The following is a 21,352-nucleotide window of genomic DNA, read 5'->3' as shown; positions in this document are numbered from 1 at the left end:
ACTGCCCAGGCACTGTTAAACACAGGTTCCCCCGTAAGCACCTGGGAAGGTATAAAGTTTGCACAAGAAGTAGGATGTGAGAGGGTGCCAATATCAGCTACAGCCCACGGTGGCCATGGAAGTGGGGGTATCTGGGCTGGTTATAGAAACAACTTTGACCCCCCAAAAGTCAAAGCTAGGGATGCCTGCCGCGCTTAACTGGTGATGAGGAGAGAGGAGGTTGCTAGGGTGGAATCCTCTCAGTACTCCCTGAGTTAAGTAGAATGGTTATCTCGGAGGTTCTTTCCAAATATGACATTTTGTGACTAGATCATCATCGACAGGCACTGGAAGGGCCCACGTTTCATCTCTTTAGAAGGCCTATGACAGTTTTTTAATCTGCCCTGACCCCCTCCAGCAGAGAAAGACAGGCGGGGAGAGTACTGATCGTAGCCTTGCCTGGAAAGGGAGGCCCTCTGCTTTGACTAGAAAGCCACAATCACCTAGAAAATGGAGCCATCGTCTCTAGAAACTACAGTTCCCAGCGGCCTCCATTCAGAGCATGCGTAGGAGTGTGCCAGGCGCGGCAGCCTATCCTGCTTTGCCTTCAACTCCCAACGTGCTTCACAGTGAGCATACGCTTCTTTGATTTCCTACCCGACCAAATTTCTGTTTCCAGTTTGCGTCATAGCGGCGGACTACAACTTCCAGCATGCAGAGAGCCTAGATTCGTGGTTGGGCTTCCGCTCTACAATTAGACTACATTTCCCAGAAAGCCGAGGGAGGGGGACGGATGGGGCTTAGGGCCCATGTGCAGAGGTAACAGACGGAGCTCCGCGGCGCAGCGGCAAACGGAGGTGAGGGCCGCAGCGCCCGGAGGTGTTAAAGGCTCTGGGCTGGTTCGGGAGGCGGATGCGGGAAGGGCCTTCCTTTTCCCTGTCTGTGGCTCGGTCTTCTTGCATGGGGTTTCCTTGCACCGGAGCTTGGAGCGGGTGGGTGCTGAAGACTGCTGGGGCCTGGACGTCTGCTGCACCTGAGATGGGGCTGGCAGAGGAAGCCTTTGGTGCCGGAGCCTGAGGGACAGACGCGCCACCTCACTACCTTGCACGGCGCCTCCATAGCACGCCGTGGAAGCCCCACTGCGGAAGGGGCACTAGCCTCTCCAGAGTTTGGAGGGAAAGAAGGAAAAGATCTAGGGAGCTGGCTTCTGGGATCTCCTCCCAGAGCTTCAGATCTAGAATGGCTGAGGTTGAGGGATTTCTTGCAGCAGTCACGCAGGAGTCTTTCTTAAGATTGGCTCTCCTCCTGTGAAGCTATATGAACTTGGGCAAGTCCCTTCAGCTCTCGGGGTCTTGGTTGCCATGTCTCCTGTCAACCTTCCTCACAGGGCGTATGAAGATCAAACACCAGTAATAGCGAAGTTCCCAGCATTAGATTTGTCACATGGTAGTGCCTCCTAAGCATTTGTTGAATCTGAATGGGAACATTGAGGCTCTTATATTCAACCAGCATTAATTGAAAATAACGTTAGCCCTTTTCTTTTTCCTATTGACAAGTATAAAGAAAAATGACACAATGTCTCACTGTTCAGATAAACCGGTTGTTACATTTTTTTATGCACGTGGTTAAAAAATGCAAACATTTAAAAGAACAAGACAGAAAGTAACAGCCCTCCTGAACATTTCCTTGCCCCCAAAACACGTACTTTAGTTGCTTCCTGTTTCCTTCCCATAAATATTTATGCCTGTGCCAGAATATGTTTTTAAATTTACCCAAAAGGGATGATACTATTCACATTATTCTGTACCTTTTTAAAATTTTTATTAAAAATAACTTGTTAAAATTATTTATTAGATAAAATAAAGATATTTATTAAAAATAATTTGACACCAACAGCCCTGTAAAGATTTATGGATGATAAAACTGAAGCTCCGAAGTCCAGTTGCCAAGAGTCACAGAATAAGATGATGGTGGAGCAGGAACTAGAACCCAGGTCGTCTAACTCCCGGTCCGGAGCTCTTTATGCCATTAAGGTGTACTTTATTGGTACTTTAAAGTGGGCTTCGGGGCTGGCCAGGTGGCGCAAACGGGTGAGTGCTCACACTCTGCTGTGGCGGCCCGGGGTTCGCCAGTTTGTGTCCTGGGCACGCACTGACATACTGTTTTGCAAGCCATGCTGTGGCGGCGTCCCATATAAAGGAGGAGGATGGGCATGGATGTTAGCCCAGGGCCAGTCTTCCTCAGCAAAAAAAGAGGAGGATTGGCAGATGTTAGCACAGGGCTGGTCTCCTCACAATAAATAAATAAATAAATAAAATAAAGTGGGCTTCACTCTTAGCTATAAAACAAGATTAATGGTACCTCCTTCATCAGTTGTCCTTAGGCTTAAATGAGATGATCCAGGAAAGCACTTAGCATGGCACCTGGCAGGTAAAGTGCTCAATAAACTGGTGCACTTATTATCTTTGCCTTCAGTTCTCTCACCACCCCATTGATTTAGTCCATCATCCCAAATTGGGAGGCTTAGAGTCCGTATCTAGTTGGGAAATTTAGGACCCAGTAATCCTAGAGTCTGCTCTGGACCCTTAAGAAAAGAAGCTGTCTTAGGAGGAGTGGTTATTTCCTGAGTGAGGATAGGATTGGAAGTGGTGTAAGAACACTTTAGTCCCAGTTTTTCTCTCTGCTCCCGGTTTTACTTTATAACTGCCTGCCTTTTGGCCTTATGCCACTGTTTTCTTCCTATCCTGCTGCTTGTGCATTTATTTAATGACTATTTATTGAGTACCTACTCTGTGCCAAGCCCTACTGGGATCTGCTGGATTCGGGGGTGAGCTAGATAACATGGTCCCTGGCCTCAATGAACTTTTTGGACTTTGAAGTCAGATATAGGTGGGTTTGAATGCTGATTCTCCTACATACTAGCTTGATGACCAGGAGCAAGTCACTTAACCTCTCTGAGTCTATTTCCTCATCTGTAAAGTGAAGGTACTGTCTTGTAAGGATTTAATGAGATGAGGTCCATTGAGCAATGGACCAAGTGCTTGAAAAAATGTTCCTTCTCTTGCTTCTTTGCCCTGTTTGTATCTGTTTACCCCAGAGTTGACTAGGAAGGTTTCTGGGTCTTGGCCAGAGGATTTCTCACAGCCTCCAATCATGCGTCTCTCTGCCCTGCTGGCCTGGGCATCCAAAGTCACTCTGCCCCCTAACTACCGCTATGGGATGAGCCGTCCAGGCTCCCTCTCAGACAAGAGGAAGAACCCTCCAGGGACCAGGCGGCGCCGGGTGGCTGTGGAACCCATCTCTGATGAAGACTGGCATCTGTTCTGTGGGGACAGGGTGAGAACCTCAGACGGGATAAGTGGTAGGGGGGCTCCTGGGCAAGGATGTCCCTCCCTGACCCTCATATCTTCCCACAGGTGGAGGTCCTAGAAGGCAAGGATGCCGGGAAGCAAGGCAAAGTGGTTCAAGTTATCCGGCAGCGAAACTGGGTGGTCCTGGAGGGGCTGAATACAGTAAGTGAAGAGTGAGGATGGGGATACTCAGAAAGCCTGTCTCATCTGTCCCTCTCCATTAAGAGCAACAGAGGGAGGCAGGAGACTGGCTGAAGAAATGGTGAGACAACTGAATTTTCTACTTTTCAGCTTGGGCTGAATGCTCTGAGCTGCGGTAGGCAAGCCCCCTTCACACCCCTTGGTTTCTGATATCCCCCCTCTTTTGGACAGCATTACCGCTATGTTGGCAAGACCAAGGATTACCGGGGAACCATGGTCCCTAGCGAAGCACCCTTGCTCCACCACCAGGTTAAACTTGTGGATCCTGTGGATAGGTAAGCACATGGGCCTCTGGTTAGAGGGTTTCCCACCCTCTGAGTCCACATAGGTGTTGACCACATTTATCCAATGGGAATGGTGGGTTGGATGCCCCGGAAATTGAAAGGGGCCATTTCATGGACATGATCCCCTATAGGCAACCCCAATACAGAGGTAGCAGAGAAACAAGATAGTGACCTTAGTGTTTTCAGCCATTGACTTTTGGTTTGGAGGGTGGCAGGGAGACCCGACTCCCAGGCCTGGCTCACCTCTTCTATCTACTAGGAAACCCACTGAGGTGGAGTGGAGATTCACTGAGGCAGGAGAGCGGGTACGAGTCTCCACAAGATCAGGAAGAATTATCCCCAAACCTGAATTTCCCAGAGCTGATGGCATCATTCCTGAAACATGGATTGGTGAGGCTGGGTGAGGGGCAGGAAGATGGGGGTGGGTGTGATAGTGGGAGTAAGGAATGTTAAGAAGCCCTCCCATTCCATCTTCTTTCCTTTGGCTCAACAGATGGCCCCAAAGACACATCAGTGGAAGATGCTCTAGAAAGAACCTATGTGCCCCGTCTAAAGACACTGGAGGAGGAGGTGATGGAGGCAATGGGGATCCAGGAGACTCGGAGACACAAGAAAGTCTATTGGTATTGAACCTGGGGAGAGCAGCTTCTTCTCTCCTTGTCTTAGCCTTGAAACCTGCAGCCACCTCTTCTTCAGACATCAATAAAGAGCCACAAGTTGTCCTCTGTGTGCAGCTGCTGTCTTCTGGTAGACTGGCACCCCAACCCCAATGCACCTATTTCAGGGACTGAAGAGAGGGAGCATCTGTCCTGATGTTACTGAAGAACCTGGATGGAAGTTAGCTAGCCTTAAGGTGGCCCTCCCAAGGGGCATGGCCTGCAGCATCCGGGATGGAGACCAAAGGGGGAGAGAGGTTCCCTCCCCTGGAGACCTCTGAGTAACAGAAGATGCTACCTGTTATGGAGGACAGTGGGGATTGGGGGTGTGAGTCTTAATTGTAGCTCCTCTGCAGGATCTCAGCAGGGAGGGTGCACATCTGTCCTTTTCTATACTTAATAGAAATGGAAGGGAAATAAAGATTTCAATTTTTTAATAAATGAAAAATAAATTTTTACATAATATTACATAACACATGGAGAGAAAGGATATGAAGCTGAAGGTTTGTGGGGAAACAGGATTCCAGGGAGGACGCAGGATGCTGGTTCTCTGGGTAAGGAGGTGCAGACTCTGCCACCCACTGTGGCACCTGGGTGGTTCAGATGGGCTCTGAGATGTGCCCTTCCTCAGGCTGTGTCAGCTGTCTTCGGTCTCCAGAACAGAGAAGGCCTGACCCAGCGGCCTCTTGGTAGCCACCAGAACCAGGTTTCTGGGAGACAGTTCAGGGGTGAAGATGGGCAGGAGCTCAGCGTGGAAGCCTGGGAGAAAGGCAGGGCTACTCAGAAGGGGAGAAGTGAAGCAAAGTCTCAGCCCCACTTCCTGCCCAGCCTGTAGGCACAGCCCCTTTTCCCCATGGGCATTAAGGAGCCCCAGTTCTCTACCAGGAACATGGGTGCCCGAGGCACTGACTTGGGAGGAGGCAGTCCTCTGCACATCGTAGGTTCTCAGTGCCTGGGATGCTTGCTTAAAATGCACTGGGGATGCACCGCCAGAGGTTGATTCAGTAGGAATCTGTGGTAACAAGTACCCCACCCCACTGGTGACTCTGAAGCAGGTGGTCTGAGAATCACCAACATGATGAACAGATGTCGGGCTGGGACCTGAAGGAGGAGCCCTAGAACTCCAGCCCCTCTGGACCCTCCTGGGTCCCTGCTGTAGGCCCCCCTCACCCTGCTCCTGAAGGAAGAGCAGCCGGTCCAGTAGAATCAGTGTCTCCACCAGTGGGGCCAGCAGTAGGGCCAGGCTGAAGAAGGTCACCACACGGTTCTCCTGGGCCTGGTGGGCCCGAAGGGCAGCCAGATTCAGCGGCAGCTGGGGGTCCAGCCCTACCCGCTGTAGCCCCCGCTGCACATATCTGTGGGGTGAGCCACAGACAGCACTCAGTTTGGTTTTAGGAACCTCCACCTCCCACTTAAACTGTCCATTCCTAATTCAATTCCAACTTTGCTTGATTTGCTACCCTAATATGCATCTTTAAATGTTTTTCTGGCTGTGAGCTATCTGTCCAATAGCAAATAGATCCAGGGGCCAGCCCCATGGCGTAGTGGTTAAGTGCATGCGCTCTGCTGCTGGTGGTCCAGGTTCGTATCACAGGTGCGCACCAATGCACCGCTTGTCAGGCCATGCTGTGGGGGCGTCCCATATAAAGTGGAGGAAGATGGGCACGGATGTTAGCCCAGGGCCAGTCTTCCTCAGCAAAAAGAGGAGGATTGGCATGAATGTTAGCTCAGGGCTGATCTTCCTCACATACATACACAAAAAAAGTAAATAAATCCAAAAATTTATTTTCAGCCAGATCTGTCCCAATATTTAGTCATATTTTTAGCATTAAAAAAACATGATAGGGGCCGGCCCAGTGGCGTAGTTGTTACATTCCTGTGCTCTGCTTTGGCAGCCTGGGGTTCGCAGGTTCAGATCCCAGGCGTGGACCCTACTCAGTGCTCACCAAGCCACACTGTGGCCGCGTCCATATACAAAATAAGAGGAAGATTAGCACAGATGTTAGCTCAGGGCCAATCTTCCTCACTAAAAGGAAAAAAAAACGTGATAGTCTCCTGATACAAGAGTGACAACTCCCTTTTTAAGAAATTTTGAGAAGCTGCCCCAGTCAGAGAGCTCAAAATCACCCCCCTGGGCACATTTAGATTTTCTTTAGGACCCACTAACAAGTGAGGGTGGGAGGGGAATCAGATTTTCAGTTGGCAATGCCCCCTCCCACACCTCCACCTCCCCCAGCCTCACTCTTCGATCTTGAGCTCGTGGACCCTGGGGATCCCCTGCACGCCTGGCCGACGGAGCTCAGGCTGGGCACAGCGGATAACTGTCTCCAGCGCTGCCCGGTAGCAGTGGGTTCGGAGGCCAGGGCCTGCTTTCTGTAGCCGCTCAGCATATTCCTCCAGGGCATGGCAGGCCCCCTCCCGCAGCCTGTAGGGCAGTTCGTAGCCAGGCAGCCCAGCCACCCACTGACTCAGTGGGTAGCCACCAGGATCACTCAGCTTCATGTAGCAACAGCCCACTGAGGCCAAGGCCACCACCTCAGGGCAGCAGGAGAAGTGCCTCAGCAAGGCGACGCTCAGATCCCCACAGGCATGGAGGCCTGTGAGCAGCAAGCGGGCCCCACCCTGAGGTGAGCTCTCCAGTGGAAGCAGAAGCTCCTCACACAGGGCCGTGGGGTCTACCCACCTAACCACGTGGTGCGGGAAGTGGCGAGGGCCAGTATGGACCACCTGTGGAGGCAGGAAAGGATGAAGGCAGATGGGAAGTCTGTTTGCTGTCCCCATGCCACCTCAGACCACAGGAATGGATCTGTCCTCTGTGTTCCTTCCCAAAGAGGAAGGTGGGAGAGAAGCTGGGGCATCAGAGAGAGCTGGACCTTGAATCAGGAGATGGGATGAATTCTGGGTCTATCATTATTAACTGCAAATCATTTCACCTCTGAGTCCCAGTTTCCTCATTTGTAACGAGTCTAATACCTGACTGGCCATTTCACATGTTGTTGTGAGAAGGACATACCGGTGTGGAAAGCACTTTCTAACTAGAAAGTGCCTTTAAGATGTGAGGAGGCTTTGGCGAAGGGGGGACCTGGGGAAAGGGGTAGTGGAAATAAGGACCACACGATCTCACACTGAGAAATCTGCAAGAGGGAATTCAGCCTTGGTGCCCAGTTCCAGGCAAGCAGACCCTGCTTCTGCAGGAAGGGTTAGCCTACCTGTGGGTTCCTCTTCTCCTCTTTCTCCAGAGCCTGCAGGAGCTCCTGGTCCAGGCGCTGGGCTCTCTCCACCAGTCTTTGATCCCCTTCAATGCTCTTCACCATCAGCCCCAGCCCCAGGGACATGAAGCGGGAAAGATGGCCCTGGAGTCATGAGAGGAAGGGTGGAGACATCCCTGATCAGTGCTCTATCCACTGTCACCCTCCCTGTCAGTGGCCTGGACACCTGGGGCCCAGGTCCCAGAAGGCTTAAATTCTGCCCTGCCTACTTCTACCACTCCTTGGCACCTGCCTCCCTGGGCCAGTGGCCTGATAACCTGTCTTCCAACTGTTCTATCCTGACTCAAAAAAACCAGAATGTTAGGGGTCTGGCTCACCTGGCCTGAGCCTACATCCACAACCTGGGTGCAGCCTGTGAGGTCACTCAGCTTCTTCACCAACTGAAAGAGGAGGGAACAAAGGTCTCCTGGCCATTGGTTCTTGACTTCTGGAGCAAACACCCATAATGAGGGTGGAGGAGCTAAAGATGACCGAGGAAGATGGGTAGAGGGTGCCATAGAAGACGAGATACGGAAACCAAAACAGGAGGTGCTGACCCCAGCTCAGGCCACTCTCCGTGCTCCTGTCAGTTCAGTGATTCAATCTCCCCCCGAGAACAAGAAGAGCCCCACTGTGAAGCCATGCGCAGATTGTGGAGGTGTGAGAACAGGAATAAGACAGTGATAAGACCAGGAATAAGACCAACCCAGCAAAAGCATGAAAAACCCCCAAAACCCCAGCATCGAGATATGGTTATAGTACGCCTGTGGGGAAGGGATATTCTAGGGCCTCCAGTCCTGCAGGTGATTAAGGTGCCCACATCTTTGTAACCCACCAGTTTAAGGAGTTCCCAGGCTTCCAGACACCAACTATACCCCAGCCCTCTCCTCACCTCTCCCAGCCTCCGGATCTCATGCTGCTTCTTGGGCCTGACATGTTTCCGGAATGGAGCCGTCAGTCGTGAGCTCTGGCTGGGGTTCTCCAGGAACTCTGAGGGGCTCTGAAACCCAGGCTTCCGGGTAAATGCCAGGGCATAGGCTGTGGACTTCAAGGCCAGCAGGGTAAGTGGCCACACCGACCTGTACCTGAGATAGCCCGGCCCAGGCGCCCAGTGAATAGTTCCACCACGTCCTGAGTGCGCCAGTTTACAACCCAGGGAGCCCTTGTGAGATTGAGCAATGGCTTGCTGCAGGGCTCAGCACTGAGTCCTCCAGCACAGGGCCCCCATTGCCCATACCTGACCACTTCCCCTTCCCTAGGCATCCCCAGCAGCAGTGTGGCGAGCTGTGGCGGGTTCAGTCCATCCAATGCTTCCTGCCATGAGCAAGGGAGAGTGCCCCACAGGTTGTCTGTGAAAAATTCCTGCAGGAGAAGGGGAGAAGCAATCAACAGGCTACTACCCTTCCATTCTTCCCCACCCCACTCTCAACACAGGGCCACTGGCTGCAGCCAGCAGGTACTTCCTACTCATTCAAGTCACTTCTTCTCTGAAGCCTGCTCCAGCCTCCCCTGTCTCTCCTCGGAGCCCAGATTGCATTCTGGACACAGCTCTCTTTTTAGCAGTTTCCTCACTTATGTGTCTGTTTTCTCTACTCAACTGAATTAAGGGCAGGGATGGTGTCTTCTTTACATCTGCAACCCTAACACCACGGTGACTCACTATGTTACCATTTAGTAACCTACCATGACATATGCCAGACATTCTATATGCCAGAATGTACTTTTATTCATTCATTTGTTCAACACAAATTCTGGTGCTTTGGATATGTACGAAGCTCTATTCTAGGCTCAGGGATACAACAATGAACCAGACAGACAACATTCTTGCTCTTGCAGAGTTTACATTAAAAAAATAATTTCAGATAACATTAAATGTCACATAGACAATAAAACACGAATGAAACCAACATAACGAAGAGTTTGAGAGAGTATTACTTTAGACAGAGTAATGAGAGAAAACGTGTCTGAGGAGATGACACCAGAGCCGAGACTCGAATGAACAGGAAACAAACGTAAAAAAAATTCAGGTAATAGCAAACACTTATAAAATACTTTAATATGCCAGGCACTGTTCTAAACATTTTACATGTGTTAATGTATTTAATCCTCAAAAGAACCCTAGAAGTAGATACTACTTTTATCCCCCATTTTACAGAAAAGGAAAGTGGTGTATAGCAATTAAGTAACTTCCCCAAGTCAAAAAGCTACTAAGTAGCAGAGCTGGGGATTTGAAACCAATTTGACTCTAGAGTTATTGCTCTTAACCATTCTACTCTATTGCCTTTCTGTGGAGGAAAAACATTCTAGGCAGCTCAGTAAGGGCAAAGGCCCAGATGCCTGCCATATTTGGAACAGAAATCAGGCCAGTGTAGGCGCAGTATAGTGAATGTGGGAGAGAATGAAATGTGATAGGGCTCAGGAGGCAGCAGGGGACAGATCACGTAGGACATGATAGGTAATGGTAAGGAGTTAGGACTTCATCAAAGCACCTAGGAAGCAAGCATCACAATCAGATTTACATTTTAAAGAGATCAATCTGGCTGCTTTGTGAAGAACTGGTTATGGAGGGGCAGAAGTAAATACAGAGATCAGTTAGGAAGTGGTCCAGGAGAGAGTCGATGGTGGCTAGACCCAGGATGGCAGCAATGGAGATGGAAACAAATGGAGGAATTTGGTATTTATTCTGGTGGTAGAGCCAACAGAACTTGCTGAAGGATTGGACTGTGGATCAATGAAAGAAAGGCTGAATCAACGACGGCTTCCTGGTTTGGGGGGCTGAACACTTCAGTGGATGGTGGTGCCATTTACACATGATCTCATTTATTCTCCACAATGATCCTTCAGACCGGGATCCATTTTACAGCTGAGAAACCCGGGCTAGCAGAAATTTTTTTGTTTTTTTTAATACTTAAGGTTAACACAGTAGGGGAGGCAGGATTCTAGTACAAGCCTGTCTGATTCCAAAGTTGGAACTGTCCACTACACTGCAAAACCAGGAATTTACTCAAAGCTTGGATGAATGAACATGTGTGTTCTTGGAACACCTCACATGTTCCTAGGAGAGTTCAACGTAGCTGCAGCATGGCTCAAATGTCCCTGCGTTTTAATACTTTGGATTTGGGAAGGTTAGAAAAACAACCTAGACATTAGAAATACTAATATTTACGTGAACTGAAAATAAGGAGGGGGATGGCCCTAGTTTTAACTCCTTCTTGTACAGACAAAAGACTGAAACTCATAGAATAAAAGAGATCAGAAGCGAACTCCCCAGATTCTCTCCCTGTCCTGCGCACCTAGCCAACCACACAACCAGGAGCACCCCGCCCACACCCCTGTGGCCTCACGATGATGTAGGCGTCCAGGATGGATCGGTAGAGCGCCAGGACGCGGGTGAGGTTCACAGCTAGCTGCCTCCTCTCCTCGTGAGAGAGGGCCCGGGCGGAGACGCCCGGCATCCCGGGGTCCAGCCGGTGGCGCCGGGAGCGAGATCGCCGTGGCAGGGAACCAGGATCAGTCCCAGGCGGGTCCAGGACCCGGGCTGGGCTCAGCTCTGCAGGTGGCAGGGGAAGAAAGCGCTCCGAATCTGGTCCCCGACGCTGCCTTTCCGGGACTCCAGGCTGGGGTTGAACACCTGAGGCACCCTCCTGACGTCACAGGTCGCGACGTCCCACAGCACGAAGGTGTCAGCGTCGGTGACAGTGGGGCAAGGCACGAGCGCAGTGACGCCACAGACGCGTGCCGCGGCGCCAACCCCAGAAGAGGGGCAGGCGAAGTTCCGGGTCCCGCCCCTTCCGGTACACTTCCCGCCTCTCCCGGAAGTGAGGCGCTGGGTTCCCGGCGCGCTGCAGTTCGCGTGTGTCGCGGCTTCCCCACAGCTTCGAGTTGTACCTCCACGGGGCTAGAGGGGCCGGGGAGCGCATCCCGCCCCCGCCCCCCCCTACACCGCCCCCGCCCCCGCCGCCGTTGCTCACGCACTCCGAGTCCCTGGCCTCGCTCCCGGAGGCAGGGGCGTTACGGGCGCGCGCGCGCCGCCCTCCGGCGCGCTCCAACCCACGCGCCTGCCGTCCCGGGCCTCGCCGGCGGGCGCCAATTTCCGCATCCGGTTCCGGGCGCTTCCGGTCCTAGCCGGGCCTGTCTATGAGGTAAGTATATGGAGTTGGTTTCCGTGGCGGAGACGGCCAAAGTGTGCTCACAGAGGTGGGCTGCTCCTCGCCTGGTTTTCCGCTCTGCTGATATGTATTGTCAAAGGCTCTCTCTTGGGAGAAGGACTTGGGTGAGATGCATGTGGAGATTCTCTCCACCTGGAGGCGAGGGAAAGGGGTACCTGGACTGTGTCTCTGTTCGTGGGACCCATGCGGGGGCTGCTTGGGGAATCTAGAGCTCATCTATGGCATACCCGTTAGCTTTCGAGCATACTTAGACGGTCCCTCCCTGGGCAGATGATAGAGCTCTCCTGTTCTGGCTTTCCAGACTCACAGAGTTCGAGCTGGTTGGCCCTCCAGTCCCCTCAATTTACAAATGAGACTGAGATCTAGAGAGGGGAAATGACCTTCCTAAAACCATACAGCTGGTGAATTGTAGGGCGTCGCTAGAATCCAGGCTTCCTGGCACAGACAGTGCTTCTTCCATCATTGCATATTACAGATTCCTTTCCCCTCTGTCTTGGAGGTAGCTCTGATGTCTTTCTTCCCTTAAGTCCTACAGTGATGGGTCTTATCTTACTGTTCTCCCAGGTCTATGAACTCCATTATCAGGATCACTTTCTTCCCCAGGGTATACTACAGATCTCCAGATGTTGGTCTGTGGGATTCAGCAGAGGATGAGTCTTCCATCCTCTTTTCATTGGTAAGCCACTCTTCCCAACTGCTCTCCCACCATCTACTGTCATCATGTCTACCTTGCTCCTCAATCTGGATTTTGGCGAACCCCCCCCAAAAAAGGCATTAGAAGGGAATGCCAAGCACCGAAAATTTGTCAAGAAGCGGCGGTTCTTGGAACGGAGAGGCTTTCTGAATAAGAAGAACCAGCCCCCTAGCAAGGTGCCTAAGTTGCACTCTGAACCTCCAAAGAAAGGGGAAACTCCTAGGGTGGACAGCACTTGGAAGGGCCCTCCCCTTCCAAAAAAGAAGAAGACAGCTTCCTCCAGCAGTGGGTCAGAGCAGTCCCTGGACAAGAAAGCTGCAGTGCCTTGGCTGACCCCTGCTCCTTCACAGAAGGCTAGTTCTGTTGTAGCTAAAGTAGATTTGCTGGGGGAGTTCCAGAGTGCCCTTCCAAAGATTAAGAGCCACCCACCTCGCCCCCAGAAGAAGGGCCCCCAGAAGAACCCTCCTCAGAAGAATGCCCCACAGAACTCCACCCAAGCTCATTTAGAGAATAAATGCTCTAGAGTATCCCAGAAGATGCCAAAAAAGATGGTGGCAATTGACTGTGAGATGGTAGGCACAGGACCCAAGGGGCATGTCAGTTCCTTGGCTCGATGTAGCATCGTCAACTACAACGGAGATGTGCTTTATGATGAGTACATCCTTCCCCCCTGCCACATTGTGGACTACCGGACCAGGTGGAGTGGTATCCGGAAGCAGCACATGGTGAATGCTACACCCTTCAAGATTGCTCAGAGCCAGGTGAGAAGCATAGGGCATGATGGTAGCAACGAGGCGGGGTGGGGAGAGGTCAGTCATTTTTTTAAATTTTATTTTATTTTATTATTTTTGTGTGTGTGTGAGGAAGATCAGCCCTGAGCTAACATCCATGCTAATCCTCCTCTTTTTGCTGAGGAAGACCGGCTCTGAGCTAACATCTGTTGCCAATCCTCCTCCCTTTTTTTTCCCCAAAGCCCCAGTAGATAGTTGTATGTCACAGTTGCACATCCTTCTAGTTGCTGTATGTGGGACGCGGCCTCAGCATGGCCGGAGAAGTGGTGCGTCGGTGTGCGCCCGGGATCCGAACCCCGGCTGCCAGTAGCGGAGCCTGCGCACTTAACCGCTAAGCCACGGGGCCAGCCCCAAAGTCATTTTTTAGCGAAGGCTATCACCCTGGGAAGGAGCCAAGGGATTGTGGAGGGAAGAGTGGGAGGGAGTGGAATATCAGATGAGGAAGAAGGTTTCCTGTGGGGGTAGGAAGTGGTGAAAGTCCAGAAAGTTACAATTAGCTGGTGTAACCAACTTCATTAACAAAGACCTATTTTGGGTCCCGAGTGGAATCCTGATCTGGGGAGCTGGGGATCCGCATAGAGAAATAACAGCCAGTGGTAGAGCAGCAGGCATGAGTGCCAGAGGAAAAGGGCTCAACTGGGGGGTGCCTTGTACAGTTGGAGCCCAGGGTTGAGAACAGAGAGGTGGAGAGGGCTTCCCAAGCGAGAAGTAACCTCTGGCAAGTGTGGAAAGTGTTGGTGGGAGGAGAGGGCGGGATGTTCACAGAAGGAACTGGGGCATATTTGTATAACTGGGAGAGGTAGCCTACAGTGAAGGGGATAAAAGACACAGGGCTAATATGTCGGGGTTCTCATCTCACTCACTGAGCAAACCTAGTCATTGTAGCCCTATGCTGAATACTGGGAGCACAAGTGAACCTGAAAGGAGGATGAGCGGTAGAGGTGAGGAGAGGAAGTGAAGGAGGAGAGGGGTGGGGACCTGCTGGTCTTGGGAGGCCTCCAGAGGGCGCCCTCGGTCCACGTCTTTGTAATTTCAGCTCCACATTCTTTGCCTTCTCCAGACACACTCTGTTCCAATAATTCCTTATATGCCAGAACAGTCCATTGGAAGAGATGGAACGGCTGGTTTTTAGAAAGAACTTGAGGAGTTGAAGAACATCTTGTGCTCCAGGGGCACAGTGAGCAAAGGCTTGGGAGAGGCAGAAGATGGAGTGGGTCTTAGATGGCAAATCAGTTCAGCTTGAAGTAGGGCTATGTGTTGAGGTTAACGCAGAGTAAAGGGGTTGGTGGCCAGTAAACTGCAGGTAAAGTCAGGAGCAACTAAATACCCAGTTGATTGGACTTCATATGGTTTTCATAATGAAGCACTTCACCAGTGCCCGAGCTGGAGTAGGAGACTAAGGTACATCCGGAGGAGTCTCCCGCTTCTGAAGGGTCCTGTTGAGAGGCCATGCACTTATTCCAGGACTGTTGCTCTTGTTCACAACACTTTTGGAACCCCATTTTAGGAACAGCCTTCAGCGCCCCGGGCATATAATTTGGTTGTCTTCAGTGGTAGTCTGTTCTCATGCTTTGAGATCTTGAAATGGTGAGAAGTTATTTGGTGCCAGGCCTAGCATGAATACAGTTCCTGACTAGCTGGTAAATACCTTCTGGTTATGAGCAGGAGGAGATATAAGCAGCAGGACCGACTTTGTGTTAAGGCAGCACAGGCATGGGTCACCTGATCACCTCCCTCTGCAGCTTTAGTCTATAAGGGATCCTTACCTTTTATGGCTTGTAGAACCTTTGAGAATCTGATGAAAGCTGTAGACTCTCTCCCCCGCAAAAAAAAAACCCATGTACATATCTACTTGCATATAATTTTGGGCTTCCATTACCTCTCTGGAGCCCATCTTTGACTCCACGTGTCCCAGCCTTGTGTCTAAGGCCAGCAAAATGATAATGGTTAAAGGTCTTCAAGTAGCAGCCTAGGACTGAACTAGAGAGTTACACGAACATCTCAAATGTGAGTGTGATTTGGGACTGAAGGCAAATTAATCTGTCATTGGGATGGAAATTAATGAGAAGATAAAGAGCCACTGGCACTGTTATAGGGTTATACCATGGAAAATACCTACTTTCACCTCAGGGAGAGGAGATGGATTTCAGGTCAAAGAAAACTTGTGGGAGAAGGCATTTCAAGGATGAGGCTGGTGGGCAGTTAGTGAAAAGAACCTAGAAGGACCTACGGCCACGTTGGGCTTTTAGGATGCAGGGGCTCCGCCTTTGAGTCTTCCACCTCACCACCTCCTCTTCCACGCCTGTTTCAGATCTTGAAGATCCTCACAGGGAAGATAGTGGTGGGGCATGCCATCCACAACGACTTCAAAGCCCTTCAGTACTTTCACCCCAAGTCCCTCACCCGCGACACCTCCCATATCCCCCCCCTCAACCGGAAGGCCGACTGCCCGGAGAATGCCACCATGTCTCTGAAGCGTCTCACCAAGAAGCTGCTGAACCGGGACATCCAGGTAGCGTGTCCCCAAATGCTGCCAGGCTCCTGGCTTGGACACTGGAGGCTCTCCTTGCTGCCTCTCTTCAGGCTCTGACCCCAGAATTCCTCTGGTTGTAGAGAGATCCAGGCGGGCTGCTCTGATGGCAAGAGCTTTGGGCTGAGGGGCGCAGTAGTCTCTCTCCATCTGTGCATAGAGATGACGGTTCTTGTTCTCTACCTCACAGTGTTCCACAGGGTTCTGGAAAAGAAAAAAGCTTTGAAGTGAGTGTAAAACCCTAACTAAGGAAAGAAGAAAGCGGGTAGTGGTGGTGGCCTAAAAGGCCACGTAGTGGATGCCAGGACCTCATGTATTTCACATGTTTGGCACTCGAAGAAGGGGTGGCCTGCCTGGCAGGTGGGTGTGGACACATGTCATATAGAGAGCAGTTAAGGAACTGGGGACGATGAAGGACTCTGAAGGCCTGTCTATGATCTAGTATGTTCTGTCTTTACAGAATGTAGAGCAATATGGCATACATACATTGCCGCAGAAAGGATTGAGGCAGACAATAGCATAGGAGTTGAACCCCTGAAATTAGATAAGGAGTAGGACCCCACCAGAGTTCTACCCTTGCAGCCCGCTAACTCTGCAGAAGCAACAGCATGATTGGGGTTCAGGGGTGCCAGTTGGGAAGGGAAGAAACAGTCTCTTGTGGCTTCATGCTCTTCTCTTCCTCCCTCGTTCAGGTTGGAAAAAGCGGACATTCCTCTGTGGAAGATGCTCAGGCCACCATGGAGCTGTACAAGTTGGTTGAAGTCGAGTGGGAACAGCACCTGGCCCAGAATCCCCCACAGGACTAGCGGCTGCAAGGATGCTGATGATGTGTGGAGGCAGAGGCAGCACCGCACCCGGGAGAAACAAGGCAGTGGACCAATGGACAGCTCTACCAGTTCCACACCGTTAGAAGATAGAGTGGTTGGGGAGGGAGAGGCTCCACCCCAGACTTAATATCCATTGAAATTTCACCTCAGGTCTTGTGTTCTGTGTCTGGTTAAGTGTCCCATGGAAGGAGGAAGCCTCCATGTCAGAACTCAGCCCTATACTGTTTACCTCTTACATGGTGCTAACCACAAGTCCCAGGGTGCTTGCTCCAGTCGAGCCTTTTGACTTTCAAGGGGCAGGGCATGCTGGGAAATGCAGTGTCCCAAACTGCCTTATCACCAGGGTGGCCATGTGTCCCATTTTATGCCTATTGTTCTCAAGTAATTAACAGCATCTCCTTTCACTCTCAAAAGTATCCTGGTTGGATGATAAATTGTATGGTCACGTTACATATCACAGACTCTGCTTTTGGCTTAGAGTCTACATCTAGTTTGTCAGGATATCACTTGTTCTTCCCACCTTGACTTGCAGAGGAGCCATCCCTGGTGAGATTTAGTTCTCCTTAGTGTTATAAGGCAGTAGAGGTAAGAGTGTGGCTTGGAAATCAACTTTTCTGATTTAGGAAAGCAGTCTCTTTCCTAAAGTAATAGAGGATTTATTTAATTTACATCCCACTTAGTAGGATAAAAAAGGATTTAAAGTGTTTTAATGGTTTTTAGTCTTCTACTTTGCTAAACCAAGCCTCTAAAAACTGAAATTATTCCCTTGATAAATTTTTATAATGGAAGAACAATTGTGTGGTGGTTTCTTTTTAACTTCACGTTAAATAGCTTTGTTGCAAGGTCTTGTAGGGCTGTGATTCCGTAAGGTGGTTCCAGGGTTGCTGTGGACGGCACTCCCTGGGCCCTTGTTTGCTAGAAGTCATCAAGAAGTGCTGACCAAGCCCTTGTAAGTAGCCCAGGTGCTCTGGTGCCTTGTCCTCGTCCCCACTACGAATCACCTAAAATGACACCCTAAGACATGTGAATACCCTCACAGAGGGTATGTGACCAGGAGCGTGAGTCAGGGCATGCAGGAGGGACAGAGTCGGGGAGGAAGGGTGCTTGGTGACACCAGCCTGGTTGCTCCTGCCAGCTCTTCCTTGGGAAGGTGAGTCACAGGTCTGACCTTGTGTCTGGGGTCACTGCAGTCTCTTGAGAGAATGCAGACTCTGTGTAAACACCAGGACTTGTGCCCTCTTGAGTGGCTGGTTTGGCTCCAGGGGCCAGAGTCACAGTCATGACTGCTTATAGAAGGGAATTTCCTGCAGCCAAACCAGATGTGGTCTTGCTGTGGTGTCCTGCGCTGCAGGATCTGCTTGCACGGGCAGCTGTCGCGAGCTCTGAGCAAGTTGGTACCTGTTGAACCCAGCGTTTGTAATGTCCGTGACACTTCACAAAGAGGTGCCAGACGTCTTTTCACACCTCTAGGTGGGAATAATCTAGGAAGGCTGCACCAAAAACTGGGAATACACATGAAAGCAAGTCTTAATTACATTGTGATCAGTAAACTAGAAGATAACGAAAATTCTCATTTGAGTTCTGTCTTTTAGGGTACCTGTAGGCTGAAAAAAGCCTGGCTTTGTGTGTGTCTTGGTAAAGTAGCAGGTTGCTTTTATGTTCCCCCTACCCCCAACCCCCAACTCCTATGTCTAAAGGCACGTGGTCTCAGTCTACTGTTGGGAAGACTTCAGCCTTACTTTCGCTCACCAGGAGGAACCTGAGGACCAGAGGACCTTGCAGCCATTTCCTTACTGTTTCTTCTCATCACACTTTTTGGTCAGAACCCAGCTTGCCCTGCAAGGGTGCCTGGGGACCCCCTGTACTCAATCCCCTTCCTTCTCTGCCCCTCTGTCCCCAGGGTCCTGGCTTCATCCAACTGATGGCCGACAAGCCCCATTGCAGATTGCTGCCTAAATCCCAATCTGCAAATCCTGCTTTGTCTTAAATCTCAGGTCCTTCAGAGTGGAGCATATGCATGATAAAACAAGCTCTTCTAATAATATTCATTCTTTTATGGTATTCATTCTTTTCATAGCATAATGCAGTTTTCTAATGCTAAGAGACCCCCTGCTGCAGGTGAGAATGGGAAAGGGCAAAAAGTGTGAGAACTGTATCCTGCCCAACTATTCGTGATACAAGTCGAAAACTTCATTTAACAAGGTAGTTCTCAAAAGGGGAAAGGGGAGTGTATTTTGAGATTTCAGATGATAATGCTGCCCCTCCCTCCACCCTTAAGAACTATGTATCTGGGGGCCGGCCCTGTGGTGCAGCGGGTAAGTTCACGCACTCTGCTTCGGGGCCTGGGGTTCGCAGGTTCAGATCCCGGGCATGGACAGACGCACCACTTGTCAAGCCATGCTGTGGCGGCGTCCCATATAAAGTGGAGGAAGATGGGCACGGATGTTAGCCCAGGGCCAATCTTCCTCAGCAAAAAGAGGATTGGCAAGGGATGTTAGCTCAGGGCTGATCTTCCTTACAAAAAAAAAAAAAAAAACCACGTATCTAGTGAAGGCTCCAAGCAGGAATCACTTGACTCCTAGTTTAACAGATGATTACAGCTGACAATAGGAAAGATCAACAGTACTGTAATTATGAACTTGCCCCAAGGCACATTAGCCAAAGTCCAAGTTTAGAGAGACAAATAAATACCCACGTCTGCAGTATGCGAGGTGCGTCTGAATATCCTACATCTACAGTTGGTGCATTGTTCACAAAGCACCTTCACTTACCCTGTACTGTTGAAAAAGTCCACCAAACAGCTGACAGCATAACAGCAGGTTACGTTGTATTGACACTGGGTTTCAAGTCTGATTTTGCCACTTATTAAATTTTGTAACAGTAAGTCACTTTCCCTCTTGGAGCCTTGATGGTTCTAGCATCAAAATCCTGAGATTCTTATCAAAACTACACTAAGATATCACCTCACGCCTGTTAGAATGGCTATAATCACCAAGAAAAAAAACAACAAATGTTGGAGAGGATGTGGAGAAACGGGAACCCTCATACACAGCTGGTGGGAATGCAAACTGGTGCAGCCACTATGGAAAACAGTATGGAGATTCCTCAAAAAATTAAAAATAGAAATACCCTATGATCCAGCTATCCCACTACTGGGAATCTATCCAACGAACCTGAAATCAACAATCCAAAGAGGCTTATGCACCCCTATGTTCATTGCAGCATCATTCACTATAGCCAGGAAGTGGAAGCAACCCAAGTGTCCCTCCACTGATGATTGGATCAAGAAGATGTGGTATATATAAACCATGGAATACTACTCAGCCATGAAAAAAGACAAAATCGTCCCATTTGCAACAACATGGATGCACCTGGAGGGTATTATGTTAAGTGAAATAAGCCAGACAGAGAAAGACAAACACTGTATGATCTCACTCCTATGTGGAATATAAACCAACACATGGACAGAGAAAACTGTATTGTGGTTACGAGGGGCAAGGGGGTTGGGGGGTGGGCACGAGGGGTGAAGGGAAACATGTATATGGTGATTGACAAACAATAATGTACAACCAAAATTTCACGATGTTATAAACTATTAAGACATCAATAAAAAAAAAATCCTGAGATTCTTTTCTAACCTTGCTGTTTAACTGATGGTTGCTATCATTAATAATAATGGCAACCGTTCATTGAGTACTTCTCTGTGCCAGGCATTGTGCTAAGCCCTTTAGGTGCATTGTCCCATTCTCTGTAAGATATATAGTGGTATTCTAATTTAACTGTTCAGGAAACTGAGGCTGACCAAAGATAAGCAAACTTCCCCAGGCCAAATAGCTGGAGGTTGGCAGTGCTGGCACCCAGACCTGCCAAGTCTGCCTGTTTGAAGCCTCTCCTCTGGTGAGACTTGGAATCCTTCCACTCAAATATTAAGCACCTGTCATGTGCCAGGCATTGTTTTAGGCACTGGGGAGATGGCATTGCCTTTGCCTCCCAGTTGCTTACAGCAACCTGAAGAAGAAAAACCGGTAACTAGTTTCAGTGTGCTGTAGCAAGTGCTGTCCAGAGTCATTGAAGGATTTAAAGCACGGGAGTCATGCGATCAGATTTGTGTTTTAGGAAGACGATACTGGGGGCCAGCCAGTGGCATAGTGGTTAAGTGTGCTCGCTCCACTTTGGCGGCCCTGGGTTCACAGGTTTGGACCCCAGGCACGAACGGACACACTGCTTGTTAGGCCATGCTGTGGCGGCGTCCCATATCAAGTAGAGGAAGATGGGCACAGATGTTAGCCCAGGGCCAATCTTCCTCAGCAAAAAGAGGAGGATTGGATGTTAGCTCAGGGCTGATCTTCCTCACACACAAAAAAAATAATAATAAAATTTAAAAAAAGGGGGGCCGGCCTGGTGGCACAGTGGTTAAGTGCGTGCGCTCTGCTTCAGCGGCCCGGGGTTCGCAGGTTCGGATCCCAGGCGTGCACCAACGCACCACTTGTCAAGCCATGCTGCGGTGGTGTCCCATGTAAAGCAGAGGAAGATGGGCATGGATGTTAGCCCAGGGCCAATCTTCCTCAGCAAAAAAGAGGATTGGCATCAGATGTTAGCTCAGGGCTGATCTTCCTCACACAA

The 21,352-nt window shown here is 50.2% G+C and overlaps 3 protein-coding genes across 6 annotated transcripts; 2 read left to right on the top strand and 1 right to left on the bottom strand.

The window, feature by feature from the left end:
* The first annotated feature begins 769 nt into the window (after positions 1 to 769).
* MRPL24 (mitochondrial ribosomal protein L24) lies at positions 770 to 4,541 on the top strand. 2 transcript variants are annotated; one of them, XM_058539488.1, is made up of 6 exons: positions 770 to 836; positions 3,077 to 3,315; positions 3,396 to 3,491; positions 3,702 to 3,805; positions 4,074 to 4,204; positions 4,308 to 4,541. In XM_058539488.1, the coding sequence occupies exons 2-6, from the start codon at positions 3,133 to 3,135 to the stop codon at positions 4,442 to 4,444; spliced, it is 651 nt and encodes a 216-aa protein (XP_058395471.1). In that variant the 5' UTR covers positions 770 to 836; positions 3,077 to 3,132; the 3' UTR covers positions 4,445 to 4,541. The 2 variants fall into 2 exon arrangements, with proteins under 2 accessions (XP_058395471.1, XP_058395470.1); XM_058539487.1 differs by lacking the exon at positions 770 to 836 and having other exon boundaries at positions 2,304 to 3,315.
* Positions 4,542 to 4,889: 348 nt separating this feature from the next.
* METTL25B (methyltransferase like 25B) lies at positions 4,890 to 11,590 on the bottom strand. 2 transcript variants are annotated; one of them, XM_058539481.1, is made up of 8 exons: positions 11,063 to 11,590; positions 8,956 to 9,080; positions 8,611 to 8,803; positions 8,057 to 8,119; positions 7,680 to 7,823; positions 6,713 to 7,197; positions 5,641 to 5,825; positions 4,890 to 5,229 (listed from the first exon to the last, which is right to left on the bottom strand). In XM_058539481.1, exons 1-8 carry the CDS (start codon positions 11,171 to 11,173, stop codon positions 5,108 to 5,110), a joined length of 1,428 nt encoding a protein of 475 aa, XP_058395464.1. In that variant the 5' UTR covers positions 11,174 to 11,590; the 3' UTR covers positions 4,890 to 5,107. The 2 variants fall into 2 exon arrangements, with proteins under 2 accessions (XP_058395464.1, XP_058395465.1); XM_058539482.1 differs by lacking the exon at positions 6,713 to 7,197 and having other exon boundaries at positions 5,122 to 5,229.
* Positions 11,591 to 11,659: 69 nt separating this feature from the next.
* Positions 11,660 to 17,512, top strand: ISG20L2 (interferon stimulated exonuclease gene 20 like 2). 2 transcript variants are annotated; one of them, XM_058539484.1, is made up of 4 exons: positions 11,660 to 11,860; positions 12,491 to 13,342; positions 15,684 to 15,884; positions 16,595 to 17,512. In XM_058539484.1, the coding sequence occupies exons 2-4, from the start codon at positions 12,608 to 12,610 to the stop codon at positions 16,706 to 16,708; spliced, it is 1,050 nt and encodes a 349-aa protein (XP_058395467.1). In that variant the 5' UTR covers positions 11,660 to 11,860; positions 12,491 to 12,607; the 3' UTR covers positions 16,709 to 17,512. The 2 variants fall into 2 exon arrangements, with proteins under 2 accessions (XP_058395467.1, XP_058395466.1); XM_058539483.1 differs by having other exon boundaries at positions 12,452 to 13,342.
* The last annotated feature ends 3,840 nt before the right edge of the window (positions 17,513 to 21,352 follow it).

The sequence above is a fragment of the Diceros bicornis genome, chromosome 4 (assembly GCF_020826845.1).
Source record: "Diceros bicornis minor isolate mBicDic1 chromosome 4, mDicBic1.mat.cur, whole genome shotgun sequence".
NCBI classification, from domain to species: domain Eukaryota; kingdom Metazoa; phylum Chordata; class Mammalia; order Perissodactyla; family Rhinocerotidae; genus Diceros; species Diceros bicornis.
This window is presented reverse-complemented; position numbering and strand designations above follow the sequence as displayed.